This window comes from Myotis davidii, unplaced genomic scaffold, assembly GCF_000327345.1.
Source record: "Myotis davidii unplaced genomic scaffold, ASM32734v1 scaffold534, whole genome shotgun sequence".
In the NCBI taxonomy this organism is placed as follows: Eukaryota; Metazoa; Chordata; class Mammalia; order Chiroptera; family Vespertilionidae; genus Myotis; species Myotis davidii.
The window spans coordinates 4,424,329-4,447,452 of record NW_006286678.1 but is presented as its reverse complement, the minus strand read 5'-3'; the positions used below and the strand labels follow the sequence as shown (position 1 = coordinate 4,447,452).

The 23,124-nt window shown below is 34.3% G+C and overlaps 1 protein-coding gene across 2 annotated transcripts in view; it reads left to right on the top strand.

The window, feature by feature from the left end:
* ZCCHC7 (zinc finger, CCHC domain containing 7) overlaps window positions 1-23,124 on the top strand; it is a 193,023-nt gene that overhangs the window by 1,392 nt on the left and 168,507 nt on the right. For both annotated transcript variants that reach the window (XM_006758468.2, XM_006758469.2), the window contains exon 2: window positions 4,877-5,503. In XM_006758468.2, coding sequence (XP_006758531.1) covers window positions 4,897-5,503 — 607 coding nt within the window. In that variant the 5' untranslated portion in view covers window positions 4,877-4,896. The remainder of the gene's footprint in view (window positions 1-4,876; window positions 5,504-23,124) is intronic.

The window sequence follows — 23,124 nt, the reverse complement described above, 5'->3', positions numbered from 1 at the left end:
ACTCTTTCAGGACTTTTCCAAAACTTGATTTTGAACACTTAGGCTATCACATCCAAAGACTTTTAAGGGGGCTCGTGTATACTTTGACAGTATTATGCTTTGGGGACGTTCCGTATTGCTGTTTTCCAGAGAGTCGGAGGGTGGGGAACGAGCTGTGGACGTGGAAGTGGGGATTAAGATGGTTATAAAGATAAGGTACTGCCTAGCCAGCGAAAGCAAAGAGATGGGGGAGAGGTGAAGGAAGTGCTTTGATGTTGGATTAATGATCCTAAGGGGACTTCATGCATCCCAAGAACAGCTGGACTTTTCCGAATAAATTTAGCATAATTGTCTCCCAGTAAACATCTCGTATTCTCCCTCCTGTTGTGTGACTATTGTTTCACACAGTTCTCTACTCCAGTCAGATTTGCTCCCAAGTGAAAGTCACATTTGAGGAATGGACAGACTTTAACACTAGAGTCAACTTAACAGTTTTGAATATCTCACCATTAGGATAGCTCACTAAAAGTAAGTCAGGTTTTAAGTTGAAAATAAATTCTATTAGTCACTTTGCATTGAAAACTGGGTTTAAAATCAAGATGCCAATTTACATCTCCGTGAGAATGGATACCTCTGTTACCAAGAAGAAACTCCTAGGCTCAAAGTTCTTTGAAAGGAAGAGCAAAAGGCCGGGCATGATCAGGAGGCAGACTGTTAGAGCCGAAGCATTGGCGTTAAAGACTGTGTAGTAAAACCCAAAGCTTAAGTAAGCCCTCCGTTGTCTAGTTTGAAAATTCAGTGAAAGGTTACTGTTCCCACTTTTGAATGTTGAGAGCCTGTGCAGTTATTCTCTGCGGCTGTTTTAAGCCATTTTAATTGTTTAGGTAAGTTTCACCCCCAAACTAATATTTAAGTTTCTTAACATAACCTGAATCTTTTTTGCTCATGGGATGGATGTCTATGATCTTGGAGTACCAAGTTGGGAGGCTCCTGGGTGCTAAACTGACAAACTCAAATGTATGCTTTGCCTGTCATGGTTTTTCTACTCCACTGGGAGCTAAAATGGATATTCGTGAAATAAATTTAAGTGTTAGAACCAATTCAAATATAGCTTTGAAGAAAGGCTTTTAAAAAAATCTTTATTTGGAATTATTTTAAAATTAAAACAACAACAACACCTCAGTGACTTGGCTGTAAGTTAGGGGAATGTGAATTGGCTCTAGTAATATTCTTCAGCTAGGTACAAAACCCGGGGTAGGCCTCTTTATCTCTTTGGATTTCATTTTCCATCTTCAATGTAAACTGAAGATGTTGAGTGAGATCATCTGAAAGGTTATCAGACTTAAAATTTTGTGATTCTTATAGGGACCTTATCTTACCAAGTTAAGTATGCTTGAGAATTGTGTACCTTGATAAAAAAAGCCAAGAAAGCCTAAACCAAGATTTTATATTAATTCTCTAAGTATACACTTTTTAAAAAAAGTAAATTAAATGCATTTGAATGTAATTAAAGTAGTAACATAAACCAAAACAGCCTCAGGCAAACCTTAACCCTGGCATATATAAACTACGTAAATAGAAGAGCAAGTTATGCTGAGCACAATTTTCAAGTACAGAAGATAGAAAATCCTCTTAAAGGCCATAGGGGTAAATTGTTAAATTCATTTTTCTACATTTCAGGGATTCACTTTTTCTAAGAGATAAACCCTTAGACCCAAGGAAGTCAGTTTTTATTATATTTCTTTAGTTTATTTTTGGCATACATTCACAGGTGTGCCTATGGCTCTATTCTTAATCCCTTTCCTTTGGGATGGCTCCAAGAGTGGTACAAATTTGTAACTCTGTAATTTAGCTCTTTAATTTTTTTCTGTGCTGCACTGGAATTATGTTTTATCTTAAGTCCACACTGGATCCTCAGGATGGATCCAGTGAGGATTTTGAGGGAAGCATAATTCCTTTGACTTCTTTTAGAATTAATTTACCTATTAAATGAAAAGGAAAGGATTCATCTTTTATTTGAATTCCTCTGAGGCTAACATTTCAATATAAACTGTTAAATGCTATGAGCATTATTATTCAGACAGCACATTCAACTTGTATGACTATAACTGCATAGCCACCTGAAGGACAGTGCAAGAAAGAAACAGGTAAAAAAATGTACCTTTTAGAAGGAAAAAGGCATTGAAAGTTTGTTTCTTTTCTCCTATCTTTATTGATATAATTGACAAATAACATTGTATAAGTTTAAGGTGTTCAACATGATTTGATATACATATATATAATTACCACATTGATATTAGTTAACACATCAATCACCTCACATATTTCCTTTTATTTTTTTTAGTAAGAACATTTAAGATCTATTCTCTTAGCAGATTTCAAGTATACAATACAGTATTGTTAACTCAGAACTTAATCATCTTTTTAAAAATCTAGCTTTATTGAGGTATAATTGACATACAACATTGGCTAAGTTTAGGATATACAACAAAAATTGTGTTTTTTTTTCCTGTAAAAAATTTTCATTAATTTCTTCATTGGCTTTTATTTATTTGACTAGAGGCCTGGTGCATGAATTCATACATGGGTGGGGCCTCTCTGGGTGGCCTGCGGGGATAGGGCCAAAACCCCCAGTCCATTGCCACCTGCAGCTCCTACCTGCCTCTCCTGCTCATCCTGGCCCCACTGTACCTGCCGCAGGCTTGCGTCCAATCAGTCCTGATCAGGAGAGGCTTCATGCTGCCACAGCAGCGCTCACCAGCCATGAGCCCTGTGTCTGGCGCTCTCCTGAGGGGGAGTGGCCTGCAGGCTGGGGCTGAAACAGACCCTCCTGGATTGCGAGAGGGTGCAGGTCAGGCCGAGGGACCCCACCAGTGCACAATCAGGCCAGGCAGGGACTGTGGGAGGTTGGCCAGGGTGGGAGCGACCACGGGAGGGCTCAAGGGTGTGTCTGATCCATCTCGCTCAGTCCCGATTGGCCAGACCCCAGCAGCAAGCTAACCTATGGGTTGGAGCATCTGCCCCTTGGTGGTCAGTGCACATCATAGCCACTGGTCGACCAGTTGACTATCTGCCTCCTGGTGGTCAGTGCACATCATAGCCACTGGTCTACCAGTCGACTATCTGCCTCCTGGTGGCCAGTGCACATCATAGCAAGCTGTTGAGCAGCCTTAGCTTATCATTAGCATATTAGGCTTTGATTGGTTGAACAGTTGACCGGTCGATTGGACACTTAGCATATTAGGCTTTTATTATATAGGATTCTTGGGAGTCAGTTGGTTTTATCACCAAATCTACCATCAGAACACCCTGACATTTTGGGCAGAGAATTGGTAAACTAAGAAAATAACTAGTCTTTCTAAATTATGTCTATAGATAAAAGGGGAGTAGAAAGAATAAATTGTCGTTGTTATTCTCTAGGCTGTCCCTAATTTTTTAAAAAACATGAGTTATTTTTCCAGAGCTCTCATTTTGATCGATATTCCATCAGTACCTAATTGAAACATCTACTGTATAGATTTTTGGTTGATGACATGAGAATAGTTGGAATAGTTGGAGACAACTATGAAAATCCCATCATAATTTTCTTATTTTAGGTACATATTAGACATCATGGCTGAAGAACAAATGCCTGATGATTTATTCTTTATTAATTTAACAGACATTTATAGAGATCCTGCTAAAATAGCAGTTACTCTGCTGGGTTTTGGGGATCCATTGTTAACCAAATGCATATAGTTCCTGCCCTCCTGGGGTCTGTGATCAGTGCTTGTGGGAGATTTACTTTAAATTAGTAATTAGAAATGTGGTGTTTTGAAAGTGCTATGGAAGCCTATGAAAGAGACACTTAATTTAATCTGGTGGGTCAAGGAAAGCTTCCCTGAGAAGTGATGCTTAAGCAGAGTTGAAGGATGACAGGATTTAATATGCTCATAGTCGGAAAGTGAAGTTCTTCCAAAGCTGAGTTTTGCCTCAGTTTCAGGTCCTTAGTAAGTTTATATTTTATACCTATCTTTTAGCTGGCACAGAAGTAAACCAGTACATTTTATGTTCCCATCAATCTGTTGGAGTTTCTAAGGAATCTCCTTAGAAAACGTAAGAATACAAGTTAATAGAGCTCAGTATATATATATATATGTATATATATATTTGGTTAAGGATTACAAAGCCATGAGGTTATTCTTTTAAATTGAGAATAAAAATCTACACAAAAATAGTAAATACAGTTGTTACCCATTATAGATGTTAGTCATAGCTGAAGTAATATTCCTATATGAGAATGTATACCAGAAAAGATGAGATCCAGAACCAAGGAGAAGAGGTAGAATGGATGGAATAGTGAGAATTACATAACTATATTTGTGATTTTGGAGAAAAAGTATTAGGTGTCTGAGGCAATGGATCACAACCGTCTGTTTCCTTTCCAACATACCTGCAAAATATGTCATTTTCTTGAATAACTATAACTCAATTTGTTGGTAGTAATTTTCATTTGGGAGGGTGGGCATTATTAGAGTAGGTCATAATTGGATTTAGAAATCCTTGAAAAAAAGATGTTCCAAGAGAAAAAGGTATTTTTTTTTAAAAAAATCTTTACCCAAGGGTATGTTTTTATTGATTTTTAGAGAGATAGGAAGGTGTGAGGGGTGATGAGAGAGAAACATCGATGTGAGAAACATCAATCATTTGCTACCCATAAGCATCTTGACTGGGGCTTGAACCCATAACCTTTTGGTGTATGGGCCAATACTCTAAGCAACCCAGGCCACCTGGGTTGAAAAAAAGGTATTTTAATATGTTATTGAGAAAAATGATAGTCTTTGTATAGAAGTTAGCACTAAACAGGCATGACCTGAGTTTTAAAAATACGTTCTTTGTATGACTTTCTCTTTTACAGCATCACTGTTACAGACTTTCATGATGTTTGGTGGTTATGAGACTATAGAAGCTTATGAAGATGACCTTTATCGTGAAGAGTCATCTAGTGAACTGAGTGTCGATAGTGAGGTGGAATTTCAGCTCTACAGCCAAGTACATTATGCTCAAGATCTTGATAATATCAGCAGGGAGGAAGAACATGAAGAAAAGAACTCTGGGGATTCTGAATCATCTAGTAGTAAGCAAAATCAAAAGAACTTAATTATCCTTTCAGATAGTGAGGTCATCCAGCTATCAGATGGGTCAGAAGTCATCACTTTGTCTGATGAAGATAGTATTTATAGATGTAAAAGAAAGAATTTTAGAGTCCAAGCAAAAGAAAAGACCAGAGGTTCTGCTTCTCTTCATTCTCATGAGTTGGATGGTAAGAAACGCAAGAAGGATATTAAGAAGCCTAAACCTGAAGAGAAATCAGGTATGATCCGAGAGGTTATGATTATAGAAGTCAGTTCAAGTGAAGAGGAAGAGAGCACCATTTCAGACAGTGACAACGTGGAAAGCTGGATGCTGCTGGGATGTGGAGTTGAGGATAAAGATGATGATATCCTTCTCAATCTTGTGGGATGTGATAACTCTGTTAATGAAGGTTAGTATCATGTTGGCCATTTTGAAAAGTACTATCATGTTTAGAAGACTTTTCCTAGACAAAAAGGGTCTGCTCCATTTAATTCCTCACCTTTTGGTCGTGTTTTTTGCCTTGTTTCTTGTGAGACTCTCTTACCAAAGGCTACTCTAATGGTGGTCTGTCTGAACATCAGAAAGAGTATGTCAAAATATCAAAGAAACTCTGCTTCTGCTGGAAGCAATTTCATAGCTGCTTCTTCCTGTTTGGCTAGAGCCAGTTCTGGACCTGAAATCTTAGTTTCCCTCTCTCTCTGCGTGGTACCACAGGTGAGTACTCCATCCACCTCTGACATTGGTCCCATGCTCTCATTCAGCCAACTCTGTTGGGTCTGCTTCTTCTTAAGTGATTTGCTTACCTAGGATTTATTCAGGTAGCAAGCATTGGGAATGCTTGGTACACATAGGATATGGAATTAATATTAAGATTGCAGGAGCTCCACAATAAGTAAAGTAGGAAACTGAAAAGCTAAAAGTGTGCAGTAGACTGTAGGAGAGAATGCAAATTCTGAGAACCACATCACAGGATTGAAATTTCGGTGTTAGCTTTGTCTCTTCTGTCACAAGTAGTCATCTAGTATTGATACTTATCCTTTTAAAAAGTGCCTTTCATGTCTTATCTTTTATACCCAATGCCTAGCAATAGTTTTCTAAATGATCCTTTTTTTTAAAAAATATATCTTCCCTGCACACTATAAAGGTTCTGAAATGCCCTTTAACTCAGAGTATTTTACTGCTGCTCCAAAAGCTTTCATGGTACCCACTTGCCCTCGAGGAATGTTGATACTGAATGGAGATCATGCTCTGGAGCTCCAGAGATTGACAAACTTTATTACAAGGAGCCAGATAAGAAATATTCTAGGTTTCCAGGCCACAGGATCTCCTAACTACTTAACTTTGCCCTTATTGTGGGCACAATACCTAAGAAATGGGATGGTTTGTTCTTTTTTAATTGATTTTTTTTTTTAAGAGAGAGGTGTGGAGAGAAAGAGAGAGAAATGATGTGAGAGAGAAACATCGATTGGTTGCTTCCCGCGTGTGCCAACTGGGGATTGAACCTGCATCCTGGGTATGTGCCCTGATCAGGAATTGAACCTGCCACCTTTTGGTGTATGGGAGGATGCTCTAACCAACTGAACCACACTGACCAGACCTGGGATGGTTATTTCAACAAAATCTTATTTATAAAAACAGGTGGCTGCCTCAGGCTGTAATAGGTCAACTCTGAGAATTTGACAGCAAAAGGAGGAAAAGAAATAGAATAGTACATAGAAATAGTACATAGAAAAGAAATAAAACATAGAGCAAAATCAAGTAAAGTTTTGTCCGAATAAAGAAGATCTAATAATGTTTTTAGAAGGAAAAAACTTTTGAAGGAGAGATTATACCTGTTTGGTAGATTAGAGTGGGAGGGGCCAAGTAGAAGATGAGTTCAGGTATATATGTCTGAATTAGTTTTAACAGGGGAGAGACATATCATTAATCACTAAATTATCAAATATTTGTAGAGAAGAATTTCATTGTTTTGAGGATATCTATATTTTTATTGAGATGAAATTAACATAAAATTAACCATTTTAAAGTGCTCAATTCAGTGGTTTTCAGTGGTTTGGAAATGTAGAACCATTACATCTATGTAGCTCCAAAACATTTTCACCACAAACAAAGGAAACACTGCACCCAGTGAAGTCACTTTCATTCTTGCAAACACTGATTTGTTTCTGTCTCTGTGCATTTACCTATCCTGAATATTTCATCTAAATAGAAGCATGCAATATGTAACCTTTTGTGTCTGGCTTTCACTTAGCATAATGTTTAGAAGATTTGTGCATGTTGTAGCACATACCAGTTCTTCATTCTTTTTAAGGCTGAATAATACTCCATTCTGTGAATATATCATATTTTGTGTATCCATTCATTTGTTGATTGATATATGGGTTATTTCCACCTTTAGGCTGTTGTGAACAATGCTGTTGTGAACATTCATTCATATTTAGGTATTTATTCGAATACCTGTTTTGGATATTCTTTTGATTATATACCTAGGAATGGAATTACTGGTATTTTTATATTTCACTTTTTGAGGAATTACCTATTTTTCACAATGGCTGCACCATTATACAGTTTTATCAGTACAAGGATTCCACTTAATGGCATGGTTTTTTATGATGACTTGTCGTGTTGTACATTTCTATATGATTTGCACATTTCTACTAATATCTGGTAGGCTCTTTGCTATTTTTTAGGCCCCCCCCCATTTTGTTTCATATAGTTGTTGCTTATGTTGGCTTATGTTTTTCTAGATTAGCTTTTTTGCATAAAATTTTCTTATATGTTGCCATTAATTTTTAAAGAAACTGATTCATTCTTATAGGTTTGTATTCCTTTAAAGTTTAGTGTGTGTATTAGTAAAAATGTTTGATACAAGACCTAAGTAATTCTTGATTCCAGACATTCAGTGTATGCTTCTATTATCCATATTGACATTTATCCCTACTCTTTGCTCCTAGGAATTTTTAAAAATATATTTTTATTGGAGAGAGAGAGAGAGAGAGAGAGAGAGAGACTCTATCAATGATGAGAGAGAATCATTGATTGGCTGCCTCCTGCACACCCCACATTGGGGATTGAGCCCGCAACCCTGGCATATGCCCTGATGAGGAATCAAACCTTGACCTTCTGGTTCATAGGTTGATGTTCAACCACTGAGCCATGCTGGCCAGGCTAGGATTTGTGTTTTTTGTTTGTTTGTTTTTTGTTTCAGCCAAATTGAAACAAATTCTGCAGCCTGCAAATTAACTTGCTTGACTCTTATGAACTCTTACAGATATTCAAATATATATTCCTATTTTATTTCCTTGATCTGCTAATGCCATAATCCTATTTCTTTCCAGTTAACAAGCAGTATATTCAGTGCTGATACCTATTTGAGTGTGTTGTTATTCTCTAGTCATTATTATCTCATTCATAAATAGATCTGGGGATAGGTCTGATTCAGTGTATATAATAGTCTCTAGAGAAAAGATTTTTTCATGTTGGTGGAATTTTGTGGAAATTCTGGCATACTTTTGAAATGATGATTGTTAAACAGCAACAACAGCTAATTTGTGTTCTCCTTTCCCTTCCCTCAACCCCTACCCCCAAACTATGACATATTTAAAATACCAAAAGGATATAAGAGAAGAGATTATAAACTCCTTGATGGCAGGTCTTTTCCACACTCAGAAGTCTCCTTTTTATATATTTATATTAGAGGCCCAGTGCATGAAATTTGTGCACTGGAGCGGGGGGCCGGAGGGGAGGGGGTCTCCCGCAGGCTGGCCTGTGCCCTCTCACAGTGAGGGAGCCCCATGATCGATTGCATCGCCCCAAAGAGGTAGGCCCTGCCCACCCATCTGGGCTCCTCGATGGATGCCCCAGAGAGGTAGGCCAGAGCCATGGGACCCATGCCCCAGAGAGGTAGGCCAGAGCCATGGGACCCGACTCCGCACCGTGCACACAGCATCAAGCCCCGCCTACCCGGATGCACCTGCTGTGCATGCAGCCTCCTGGTGATCATTCATTACAGCATGAGGGCGTCACAACCACATAGGCTTTTATTAATAGGACTAGAGGCCTGGTGCATGAAATTTGTGCACTAGGTGGGGATCCTCAGCCCAGCTTGCACCTTCTCATAGTCTGGGAGCCCTTGGGGGATGTCTGACTGCCAGCTTAGGCCTGCTTCCCATGGCAGTCGGACATCCTTAGTGCTGCCGCGGAGGCTGGAGAGGTTCTTGCCACTGCCTCTGTGCTTGCCAGCCGTGAGCCTGGCTTCTGGCTAAGCGGTGCTCCCCCTGTGGGAGTGCACTGACTCTTACATTGAGTATCTGTCCCCTAATGGTCAGTGCACATCATAGTGAGTGGTTGAGCGGCCTTAGCATATCACTAGCATATTACGCTTTGATTGGTTCAATGGATAACCAGACGACTGGATAGTTAGCATATTAGGCTTTTATTATATAGGATGAGATATTTTATGTAATATATAACATATTGTATATATTCCTTGATATATATTACTTTGTTTTTCAATAATTGCTAAATGAACAGACATTTATTGAGCATATACTCTATGTAGACTATTATATAGAGGGGATTTACAATGGTAAAAAAACATAGTTTTAGCCTTAAGTCAGCGGTTCTCAACCTGTGGGTCACAACCCCTTTGGCAGTCGAACGACCCTTTCACAGGGGTCACCTAAGACCATCCTACATATCAGATATTTACGATTCATAACAGCAACATTACAGTTATGAAGTAGCAATGAAAATAATTTGTGGTTGGGTCATAACATGAGGAACTGTATTTAAAGGGCCAGAAGGGATAGTTAAGGCTTTCCCCTGCTATTTTAGTTTCAGTGCTTACATTTGTTTTATTTTAATACACAATTAGAGATAATACACTATCAGGCAAATAATACACAAGTAAAAGACATTTTTTCCCCTTTCTGTTCTTCCAGTGTTCAATACTTTTCTGATTTTCTGATTTTGAATTTGTTGATTAGTTTCCTGAGGTTCCATTGAGGCCTTGGGGATGTAACATTTATGTAATGTTCAGCCAAGCCTTCCTCAGTATATACAGTTTTATGATGAGGTCTTTGGTTATGATAAATTCATGTCAAAACATAGACCTAAAGTGCCTGTTACATCTGGCTCTCAGCTTTCTCTTCTGAGGGATGTAGGAGTTTATTTCTAAGATCTAGGCTTCATTTCCTTTACTTTCTTTACTCTTTCCTAAGGCTTCTTTATATAAACGATGCCTACTCTATCATTTGTTTTCTTTTAAAAATTCTCACCCTTTCTTTTCTTTTTTTTTTGTTATCCTCAGTAGGATTGGCTTGCAATTCTCATGTGTTAGAAAGACAGGTTACCTGGTTGAAGAAAACATGCACCACAGGAAATCAGCATGGCTTTTAGTTTGTGAGGGTGATCTCAAGTTTGGGAAGGATTATTGTATAAGACAGCCAAATGATGAGGAGACAATAAATGCTGTAAGAATTATAGAGGAATAATCAGCGACTTATTTTCCTGCATAGGGAAGAGGTATTATTAGCTTTGGGGGTAGTTGCTAACTCTTTGTTAATTTTTTATTATGGAAATTTTATTTTATTTTATTTTATTTTTTTTTTAATATATTTCATTGATTTTTTTACAGAGAGGAAGGGAGAGAGATAGAGAGTCAGAAACATCGATGAGAGAGAAACATCAATCAGCTGCCTCCTGCACACCTCCCACTGGAGATGTGCCCGCAACCCAGGTACATGCCCCCGACCGGAATCGAACCTGGGACCCCTCAGTCCGAAGGCCTACGCTCTATCCACTGAGCCAAACCGGTCTCGGCATTATTATGGAAATTTTAAAGTATACAAGAATAGAATGTTGTAATGGACTTAGTATTCTATAAACCAGCTTCAACAAATTATCAACTTATGACCAATATTATCTTTAACTCCATGCCCCTGTATTATTTTGAAGCAAATCACATACATCATTTCATTCATTGATATACATACATATATGCATTTTAATATGTACTTCTGAAAGGTAAATATTCTTCTTAAATAATCATATCATTATCACACCTAACAAATTATCACTAATTCTTTTTTCATTAAATAACTAGAGTCAGTGTTAAGATTTTCTCATCTGGCTCTTAATTTTTTTTCTTACACTTTATTTGAATTTAAATCTGTTTGTTGTAATTGGTTGGTAACTTATATCCTTTATAGCAGGGTAGGGAATCAAATTTTATTTGGTGACATTTTATGTTCTAATAAAACTAAATCTGAAGTCTTAAAAATCAGTCCAATACTTACTTATTGGATGCTTCCAGTGTATAAGCCACTGTATCATTAAGAAGTTGAGATTTAATAATTGCTATATAATTCCTGCGTTTAGAAACCTTAAAGTGCATGACAATATGGAAACTTCACTGTGATACCAGTGTTAAATATATTTCTACAAATATGAGATGCTTCAGCACAGCACATAATCATTTTCAGGTAAATGTAATAGACTTTTAAAAAAGATTATTGTGGGTAGGCAAAGTATAAGACTGAACTGAAAAGTAGCACTTTGAACTGAGTCTTAAAGAATGGATAGGATTTAAAGTTTAGGTTAAATGCAAAGACGAAGAATAGAAACTGAAAACCCTAATAGAAACTTAAGACTGTATAGTGTATCATTAATGTTTAATTAATGGTTTAATATGTGGTTAATATGATTAAACATTTTAATAATATGGCTTTTTAGACAACCACCTTAGCCTAAATGAAAGGGCATTTATGTTTTATATATGTTCAGATTTCTTGCTCATTATTTTCTTCTAATGTTTTCTACCTGTTTCTTGCTTTATATCTCCTTTTCCTTTAAAAAACAAAAGTGGATAATTTATATAACTTTATGGCAGATAGAAAAATTCTCTCAGGTGGGCCAGGTGCTATAACTCAAAGGACAGCTTTTTAAAGTGTCCTTTATGCAGGGCTGTTCCAATCAGAGCATGTCTTAAACTGTAACTTCGGCACTCATAGCTTGTGTTCTTCCTTACCATCATCTTTAACATTAATTAAACTTTGCTTTTAATGCTCCTCAAATCTTTAAGGTAGTATTTCCCTCCTCCCCTTTTTGCATTTATCAGATAACTAGTCAGTTTAATTTTAGTAAATATAGTTTCTTGAGAGATTTTATGACCAAATAGGTCATAATAGTGGATTGCTGCCCAGCCGGCATAGTTCAGTGGTTGAGCGTCCACCTATGAACTGGGAGGTCAGAGCTCAATTCCCAATGATGCTGGGTTTTGGGCTTTATCCCCAGTGGGAGGTGTACAGGAGGCAGCCGATTGATGGTTCTCTCTCATCATTGATGTTTCTCTCCCTCTCCCTTCCTTTCTCTAAAATCACTTTTAAAAAATAAAATTAAAAAAAAATAGCAGGTTGCTGTTTGACATTCTTCTCATTAATGTATTGTTTAATTTCTGCCTTATAATTGAAAAATAGCCATATGCTAGAGTTCCAGTGACCGAGAACATCAAGGAGCTCCCTCCCTGATGTTTTCAGCTTTTGTAAGCCTGTACTACACAATTCCTAAAGCTGCTTTTGAACTGTCTCTAGTTGTAGCATGTTACCTTACACTTAACTATTGTAAGGGCATCTTTTTATTTAATTTCTAATTAGCATAATGACTTAAGCTGTGTTATTCACTGTTCTGTAGTGAAGTTGTCATAGGAAGAGAAGAAATAAAAATGTTCAATTTCAACTTTACTTGTGAATGGATTGAAGTTTGAAAGCCTTTTATAGCTATTATTCAGCAGACTGAAAATCTCATTAGAAATCCCAGAAATGCTAAGGCAGCTTTGGGTTGGATTTTAATAACATTTTGGAATGTTGATACTGCATGTTGCTAATTTTTGTGATTTTACTATTGATCAGCAAGTTAGGTATGCATTCTTGCAAAGTCAATTTATGACTTTTAGTCCAAATCCATTTACAGTAGCTTTCAACAGTGATAAGTACCTAGGGAGAGGATTAAATTTTACTTTTTTTTTAAACATTTCTTTTAGAAACTGATTAAATTTTCACAAAGATACTAAATTTGTTGAAAACTGCTTAGTAAAAAATAATAATAATTGTATATATCTACCTATATATCTATATCTATATATATATATATATATATTGAACTAATGACTTAGTTGCCATTATAAGTTACTTACTCATCTACAGATTTACTCTTTTATTTTTTTGGTGTAATGGAGAAGCATAAAATTAGGTGGGCACATTTTCATTTTTATCTCCTTGTCATAGGAACGCGAATACTGATGTCTGGATAGAGTGTTTAAATGTAATTTTCTTACAGCTGTTTGCTATAAAGGTACTGTATTTCATATAGTGATTACTTGTTTAATAAGATAAATGTAATTTATAGACAGTATATTTTTATGGTCAGAAGGTAAATTTGATGGGAACTACATATGATTAAACTTTAAAACATTTTTCACAAGAAATACAGACTAGGAAATATTTACTCTTTTTTTCCTTGTAACAGAAAAGGCTATTTAGTTTATGTCTTTAAATAGGTCCTGCTTTTAAGTTTTTGCTAAATTTATATTTAACTTCCAAGTGATTTACTGATGTCTTGCTAATACTCCCCTGGTTGTTAACACTTAATAAAAGTGTTGACTTATGGAAATTACTCAGCCAAATTATTGTTTATCTTTGTTTTGTTATAAATTGTCATGATTAAGTTTTTGGCATTTTGAGTATTTGCCAGATTGTTGTTGATTCTGCTTATAATAAATAAATATTTTAATTGAGCATCACCATGTATATGGTCACATTTTCTTTTCAGATTACACAGAGATACTTAGGAATATCTAAAGGAAGAGATTTAACTTGTTTCTTAGTTTTTGAATCTTGATCTGATAACATGCTATCAGATATAATTTGGGAGGAAATTATTTTTTCAATATAAATTGGGATTCAAATGTAAATGAAAATAATAGATTATTTAAAAGTGGATCTTGTCAATGTATAACTTTATTTTTATGACATTTTTATCTTAGAATTTCAGTTTTTGTCATAATTTTGAATATTGTCAATGGTGAACTTGAGAGCATCTGCCCTTTTGCAAATTCACTTTAAGGGAAGACAGCATAGTTCTATTATGGGAAAATAATTTGTACTCTCCTTCCCTGCTTTTGCCCAAATATATAGTTAATTTATAATTACCTCAATCTGAAAGTTTGGCTCTTTAGAGATACTTACTGAGAGAAAGTGTTTTTATTGGCGTGTGTAGATCACATTTGATTTTGCTTTGTAATGAATAGTGCCTCTAACAGAATTATCTACTATAAGGAAGGGAAAACCCTAATTTCTAGAAAACTTTTTAATAGTCTTTCCATATTTGTAGTTAATGAGAAATTTTAAAAATATAGGGAATAGTCTGCTTATAGCTGATAAATGTCATTACTAAGTAATTGAATAATTATACTTTGAAAAGTCAGGTGAGAGAAATTCAAGATATTGAGGAAAATGGCAAATAAATTAACTAAAGTAAGGAAGTTTTATTTAAAGAAAAGGTGTGGAATTACATTAATCTGTAAGTTACTCCTTATATTGCTCTAATCATTTTTTAGTGTGAAATGATCTGATTGAAACAAAAGTGAACTTTTGTTAGTGATTTTACTTAGAAATAGTATTACTTTCCACTTCTAATTTTAATTACCAGTAAAATCTCACTGTTTTAAGTACTTGAAAATTACCTCAATTCCCTATAATTATTATTTTGCTTTATATTCAGTACCCTGTCTACTTCACCTATTTTGTTTTGCTTTAAAAATGACATAAATTTTGTGAGAGAATAAATGTAACTTAAATATTGCTGTAAATATGTTCTTACTTTAATATAGTATGATTGATGTTTATGTGTATGAAATATTTTCCTAAAAAGGTTAATATTCAAGATGTTTTTGGATAGGTTTGTTACTGGTAAAAATTCATCAGTTCTAAGTTATCAAATATTTTATTGGTTTTTAACACCATGACTGTCTTGGTTGTTGTAAAGACCTTTTATTCTTCTGTTTGAGATGTTCTAATTTGGGAAATTTCTTTTATTGTCAGATTTAACAGGTGAAATGTAATGGCTGTACCACTGGCCATCTAATTTTTAAGCTGCTTTGATTAGTTAAACTAACTTTGGTGTATAGTTCTTTATGGAATAGTCAGGGAGGAGCTGTGTGATCTTGCCATCACTTAGGTTAACAACAGGAGCAAAGGGCTTATCTCTGACTTTTCTTTCATTTGTTAAAAATTTTCATTGCTTTAACATTATTTGAATATGGAGGGAGAGAGAGTTGTGAAGCAGATTTCTGGATTTGTTGATTCTCAGTATTAAGCAATGGGAATCCTTACTCTTCCTTTAGATACATCACATACATATGTATATTTTGATTTAAGGGGAAAAATCTTAATCTTTATGGTACATTGTGGATAGTTATTCCTTTTTAAAATTAATAAAACTAATAAAGTTTGTTTGGAAATCTCAAAAGATCTTTAGTAGTATACCTGCAACCTCAGCACTCCCTTTTTATCTATACAGATTTCCCTGCCTATTGTGGTCGTTTGCTCTAATTTAAATTTCCCATGGCTTTGGGTTGCAGACTTGGTTTTCTGCAAGAGTGCCCATGCTTACATGGTCATAAATTCTGGGCGACTTTTCCACTTTTTCTTTTTTGTTATTTTGTTGATTGCTAAAGGGAAAGGGAATCTTTTTTTTTCTTCACTTCTTTGTTTTGATCTTTCTTCCTTAGCCCATCTATTTGTGTGTTGTTTTGTTTTGCAGATTGGGAAGAATTATTTTGTGGATTTAGATCCATGGGGACAAGCAAGGAAAAACTAAACTAATTTTGTTTTTGGTTTTGTTTTCTTAATAACAGTAACAATTTAACTTTTTAGCCATTGAGAAGCTCAAAAGATATGTTAGCTTTATGCATGAAATTGATAAAAAAAGTATTAATTTCAAAATTTTCTATTCATGGTTGCTCTACTGTTGGAATAAAAATGTTATGTTATAGTTGAATTAAGTAAATACTACTAGAAATACTAATTAGCAGTAAGTAATACTGTTATAAGTTTTAATTTAAATATTATTGTATATTCAAAAGATATCCATAGGTAATCAGCTGTAATCTGATATGTGATATCTCTTACATTCATTTTTTCTTGTTATAGTGTGTATATATTCAAATAGACATATGAATATACATTGATTTGAGACGTACATTTTTAACTTGACCAGATCTTAAAAATTTTCCTATTCTTGCAAAACATGCTTACTTTTGAAATGTGAAGGATTTTGTTTTATGAAACAACTTTGTGCTACTAAATGTTAAATCTTTGGAGAAGTGCTATGGCAATTCAGATGTTGAGTAATTTGTTACTGTTGTAAGGGAATAGTAGAAGCTTCTATCCTACATCTCAATATTTTTTCATTAATATCTGTGAAGATTTTAAAATAGCAAATTAGTGTGATCAAAGATACTTCTGTTTTACATTTGTTTTGTGAGGATGCCACATACAATAGCATTATTTAACAGAATTTTGAATTCCTTAAATTAATATAAAATAATAAAAGTATTTTTTAGCATTTAAAAATCGTAATAATTTCTAAATATACCATGAAAACTGATGTTGTCTTATACTGTTAACTAATAGGCTAAGAGAACTTTCTAACATTGATAAATAGGATGAAAAAGGATTAATTGTGATATGCATAATTTTAGGGGTTTTTGTTTGTTCAGTTAATTTTACACCATGGCAATGAGTTATCTAAAATTTTCTTTCTGGATGTGTGTTAAGTACATTGGGAACTGGACTAAGGGCAAGTTTTCCTTTTGTGCCTGCTAATTGTAGTTTTTCTTCTGGATTTTAGTGCGCCTAGACTGTGAAACTGGTTTATAGAATTTGTTATTACCAAGAAACAAATGGCATTTTTGAATTTTTGTGTTTATTATTTTCTAGTTATAATGTATTTCACAATTTTATTTCTATTTAATGATGTCTCAAGAAGCAGTTTCTCTTAAAATCAGTGAGTTTCAAACTAGGAAGAAAATGTATCCTGATAGTCTTATTAGCTGTTGTATTATCCCTGACAGTTAAAATAATCTTAATAATTTTTACTTTTCATCATTGTTATAGAGGCTTCATAAGTTTGTAAAATTATTCTTCCTAATTCTTATTAATATTTTTAAAGTTGTTTTATGTTTGCATTTGATATTCATATGTAATTATTAAAAAACACTAACCTCTACAATATATTTATTTCCAGTATTCACATCAAATCAGGGTATAATCCATGATATGAAAATGGATTCAACTGTGAAAGTGTACAGCTCTAAAAATAACAAAATTTTTCTGTTAGTGCAAATAACAAAATTTTTCTGTTAGAGAGACCTCTACTATTCCCTTACTGAATGTTCATGTAAAATGTTATTAGGTCTTAAAGCTAAGGCACAGATTTGTCATGTGTGGCTTCCAGTAGGAGAGCAATGTAGAGCCGAACTTGAAATTTATTAAGGAAAGAGCAAACTCGTAAAGTGCTTTCATGCTATTAAAAGCTTCACAATTGTCAGACAACTTTTTTTTTTAAAGGTCATGATTCTTGATTCCTTTTCCAGTGTTTATTCGAAACTCCCGTTTTGTAGGATTTCTTTTTTGTTCTCCCGCTCTTTTTTCTTTTGGCAGTGGGCGGAAGATTCTCTTAAAACTGAATGGCTAAACATGTATAGTAACTATTAATGTGTAATGGAAATACTTTTATTCTTGATATTTTTTAGATCAGAAAGTGCTTTGAAGGTAAGCCAATGAAGGTAAAATTACATTGTGTGATTGGGAAACCTTTTAGATTTTTCTGTTTAAAAGAGTAGGCTCTGCATTAGAGCTTTAAATAGGAGTTGTTTGTGAAATATTTTAAAATTCTCTTATTGCTTGGTAAGTTTGAGGTGTTTTTATGTTTCAGTATTCTAGTTGATTGTTGATATTTCCTGAAAAATACTAAACTGTGTATGAGAGAATAAGAACTTGGGGGAAAGAAAAGCTCATATCCAAAATGTCTGCACTTAACAGTAGAGATTTATATGCCGTTATAGATTTTTCAAAACACAGAGTGCTTGAACTCTTTTTTTCTCGGAGTTTACTTAAACCTTGACATATTTCACAAAGTTTGATTGTGATAGGTTTTAAAATTTTAAGTCTGGCATTTATCCTGAATTAATTTAAACCTTTACAAAATTAACCAAACAGTCCTTGCTGATAATTGCTGATATTCAGTTACATTATGTTCATTTAAGTAATAGTTCTTTGACTATGGTATTCTTTTCCTTTTATTAATATGATAAGCTAAACTTAGAAAAGATCTATAAGAACGCAGAACTTGAATTATGTAAAATTTTAATATTTTGCTGTAGAGACAAAGTACATTTTGGTATATAATAATTTTATTTCTTAGTGTTATAAGGACATCTACTGGCTTCCAATATATAAAAAAAGTAGACCTTTTAATTTTAAATACTGAATTTATTTAATTTTAAATATTTTCATAAAATAACTGTAGTCTTTTTTTAATGCAAAAACTGGAAGCAAATGATTAAATATAATAGTGTTGGTTTACTTAGATTTTCAGCAATTAGACTTTGTGAAGTAGGAATAAGACCTGAGATTTTATTTAATTTAAGAAAATATAATTTAAGAATACTAATATTAGAACTAGAGAAATCTTACCAAGTATAGTAAATCTATGTCAATAATTATTTTAAATCTCTAGTTAGAGAGGAAGGTATGAGATGCTATCATCTTCTTTTTTGAAATCATAAACTGTATTTTGAAAAAAATGAAAGGAAAAAAGTAATCTGATTTCAAGCAGATTTGTATAATTTTGAAAATGTATTTTTCTGTTTTGTCATTGATGGGTTCATGTCACAAAATCCTGCAAAACTTCACAAAGTATTAGGTATATTTTAATTTAGTAGGCTCGCTGAAAACTATTTTGTGATCTATCTAGAAAATTTTATTTAGGGAATTTTTATATTTTAAAATTTAGTGATTTTAGGTGACAAATAGATGACAAATCATCTTGGTGTTTTTTCTCAATTTTAGTCTTTCTTGTTAATTTAGACATCTTTTTATTTGTTTAAAACTTAGAGTAATTGTTGGAATACAATCTGTATTGTTGAAATACAGTCTTACTATCCCAATTACATTTCATCCATCTATGACATTTTATCAGCCAGCTATTATTATATTATTGTTCTTTTTGTGTTGTTAAAAGGTACAGACTTCAAGTCTAAAGTAAGAGCTGGTGTATATTACAGTGTATTTGACCATTTCTAATTTGACCTGTTACTGTAAAGAAGGTTAACAAGTGTGTATGACTAGCCCACCCCTTCTGGAGCAGTTGAGAGCAGGCCTCAGAAGACTCAAAGGAATTCTTTTAACTCCTAGCAGGGCCACGGGGTCAATGTCAGATTTAGTCATGCTGTTATTTTAGCCCAGTGGTCCAGAGAGATGACTGAAAAGTGAGTCTTTTATTTCTTTTTTTGTGTGGTTATTAACAGGATTAAATGTAAGCCATTGTGTACTTAGTACCAATTAGTTTCTCATCTGAGAGGTTCATTATGATTTTTTGTCAGCCTTCACCTTGTGTAATATTTGTTTCATTGTGTGATTAGTTAAGGGGGTGAATGGACTAAAGAAAAGTTTTATAGCAGTGCTTTTAAATTCATTGATAATTTTAATACATAGTGAGATATGTAGACCTTGATTGAAAAATGGACCACATTGAAAATAGTCTGTTTTATATTCTTATGCATACTTTAAAAATGTATGTTCAGTTTGCTCTGAATTTATAATTATTGTTTGGGAGACACACACACCAAGAAACTCCAAAATTAAAAAACTCTTCTTCTAATTTCTAGATTAGAAACATATATTGAACTATTAAAAGTGAACATAAAAATTCTAGAATAAAGATAATTATAAGGTAAAAACAAGCCTCAATTTTTAAAAAAGCAGCCTGAAAGTTGATTCTTTATGCTATTATAAAAAGTAAAAATGCAAAGTTGTACAAATTCAGAGAAGAGGAACATACCTTTTAATTGTGTATTAAATCAGTGTGGTTTGGTGTTGTTTTTTATATTTGCCTTTTGAAATTCTTATTAAAGTGTTTTTCAGTCAATAACACTTCTCATTTAAAACATTTAGATATTTCAATAAATTTTTGGACAAAAATTGTTCTTATAAATTGGGTCAGAGATGCTGATTTCAATTAAAAGCAACAAATATAACTCAGAATTAAAATAGAAGAATTATTTTGTTAGTATATAATTGTCTAGGACAGTAGATATTATACCCTGATGTTGAAGTATACCACACACATTTTTACATGTATTTGCCTTTAAATGAATATGCCTGCAGGCTGATTCAGGCTTGACATTAAGTTCCTTTATATACATTAAAAACAGTAAATATTAATCTAAGCAAGTGCAATACTATTTTAACTTATTGTATTAGAAGAGTTGCTTGATTTATCTCACATTGTTTGATGTGCCATATTTAGGTACTACACCCTACACTAAGTCTTTTGCTTACTACAAGATTTTTTTTTTTTTTTATTGATTTTTTACAGAGAGGAAGGGAGAGAGATAGAGAGTTAGAAACATCGATGAGAGAGAGACATCGATCAGCTGCCTCCTGCACATCTCCTACTGGGGATGTGCCCGCAACCCAGATACATGCCCTTGACCGGAATCGAACCTGGGACCTTTCAGTCTGCAGGCCGACGCTCTATCCACTGAGCCAAACCGGTTTCGGCATGCTTACTGCAAGATTTTTTAAAAAGTACCTAGATTACTTTATTATGGAGTTGGTTATTGAAGATTTTATTACCCAAATAGTTATGAAGCAGATGGAATCTGACATACAAGGTTTTCCCACCTCAAATTAGTTTCAGGCATAGTGTATTTATAACCTTTGCTTGTTAGTATTTATGTATCTAATTTTCTGAAAAGCACATTTCTTTAAAGTCTAGATATATGTTACTTTTCTCTTTAATTATAATTTGGAAAGGATTTAGATCCTCTAAATAAAAAACCTTATTTCTGACCTTCTTACCATATTAGCAAATTACACCTGCTCTATTATTGTTTAGCAGTCACGTTCTCCTTGCTCTCCCCACCCCTATTTTAAAACTAAATATGTGGTAGTTGCATTAAGTTGATGGAAGATTTTTAATCAGCAGCAAGTAAATCAAAGTAACTTCCTCTTGTGATTTGTTTTTTATCAAATAAGAAAGTAGTTTCTTTTGAGAGATAGATAGAATTTTTGCTATTTAACATTCCCATACCATCTTTGGGAATAAGAGGGAAATCGTTAGTATGAAAACCTTGTAATATGACAATGGGCAGATTAAAATAAAAATTTATTTCACCTTTTATTACTTTGTATTTGACTTCATAAGAAGCTGAAAGGAGTAGATGTTAAGTTGAAAATATGACTCAATATAAGTGCTCTGATGGCCATATAATTTAAAATTAGCAAATAACCTATATTAATTGACCTAATATTTACAAAATGTAGCTAATAACAAACTATTTGTAACTTCTATCTAAAAGTTAAATTAACTTTAGGTGTCCAGTAGAATTGGTCTAGAAAGTAACATTCAAATAACTATAGGAAGTATAAGGTTGAAGGACAGCTATTCTAAAGGTAATTCATTAGGATCTCATCTTTAATAGTGACCACTATAAGCAATTGAATTGTGATATCGATTTAGTAAATTATCACACCTTTAATAACATTCAGCCACATTACCTTTTTGTTGTTAATCCTCACCTGAGGATATTTTTAAAAATTGATTTTATTTTTAGAAAGAGTGGATGAGGGGAGGGGTTCAAAGGAGGGAGAAGAGAGATACAGATAGAGATAGACATCAGTTGGTTGCCTCTCCCAGACATGCCCAATGGGCCCAGACCAGGGCAGAGAACCTACAACCCAGGTACTGCCCTTGAGGGAGAATTGAACCCCAGAAACTTTAGTGCACAGACCAACACTCCAGCCACTTAACCACTCCAGCCACTGACCCACACCGGCCAGGGCCACCCACATTTCTTTTTTTAAAATACATTTTTATTGATTTCAGAAAGGAAGGGAGAGAGAGAGAGAGGGAAACATTAGTGATGAGAGAGAATCATTGATCAGCTGTTTCCTGCACACCTCACGCTGGGGATTGAGCCCGCAACCAGGGCATGTGCCCTGACTCGGAATTGAACCGGCAACTTCTGGGTGCATGAGTTGATGCTCAATCACTGAGGCACACTGGCCGGGCAATAAACTTTATTTTTTTTTAGAGCAGTTATGAGCTCACTGCAGCCTGAGCTGCTTTTGAAGATAGGGTTTGTTACATTAACTTAAAATATTTGAGATAGCACATTTATGACTTTTTAAATTGTTCTTGAGAGAACTAGTGTTAATTTCTTGCTAATAATTCCATTATGAATAACAGAATTGTTGGTTCATATATATTCTATAAATAGAAGTAGTTTTTGAAATAATTAAGTCCTATTATTTAACAGATGAGAAAACTCAGTTTGAAAGTTACTGAGACTAGTAAAACACTTTAGTGATTCTTTTTCTTTAAGTTTTAAAATTTAGGTGCTTAATTGCTCAAGATTAGGAATGGAGGATAGCATGAGCATCCAGAAATAATTTTCTATAAATGCCAATTCTAGGCAAACCTTTCTAGACAGAGAAGAAACAATTTGGGAGGCACGTCAAAAAGATAGAAAAACATAGCACATCAAAGAAAGGGAAGAATAAACCATTCCTTTTCAACAATAGGACAACTTTGACTATTCTAAAGTAAATGTAGAGGTATTGACAAGCAAGAGGAAGAATGGAGGTGAAGGGGAGCAAAGAAATATCTATGTGAGAGAGAGACATCCATTGGTTGCCTCCCACATGACCCTGGACTGGGGCCTCCAGGAGGGCGTGGGGTCAG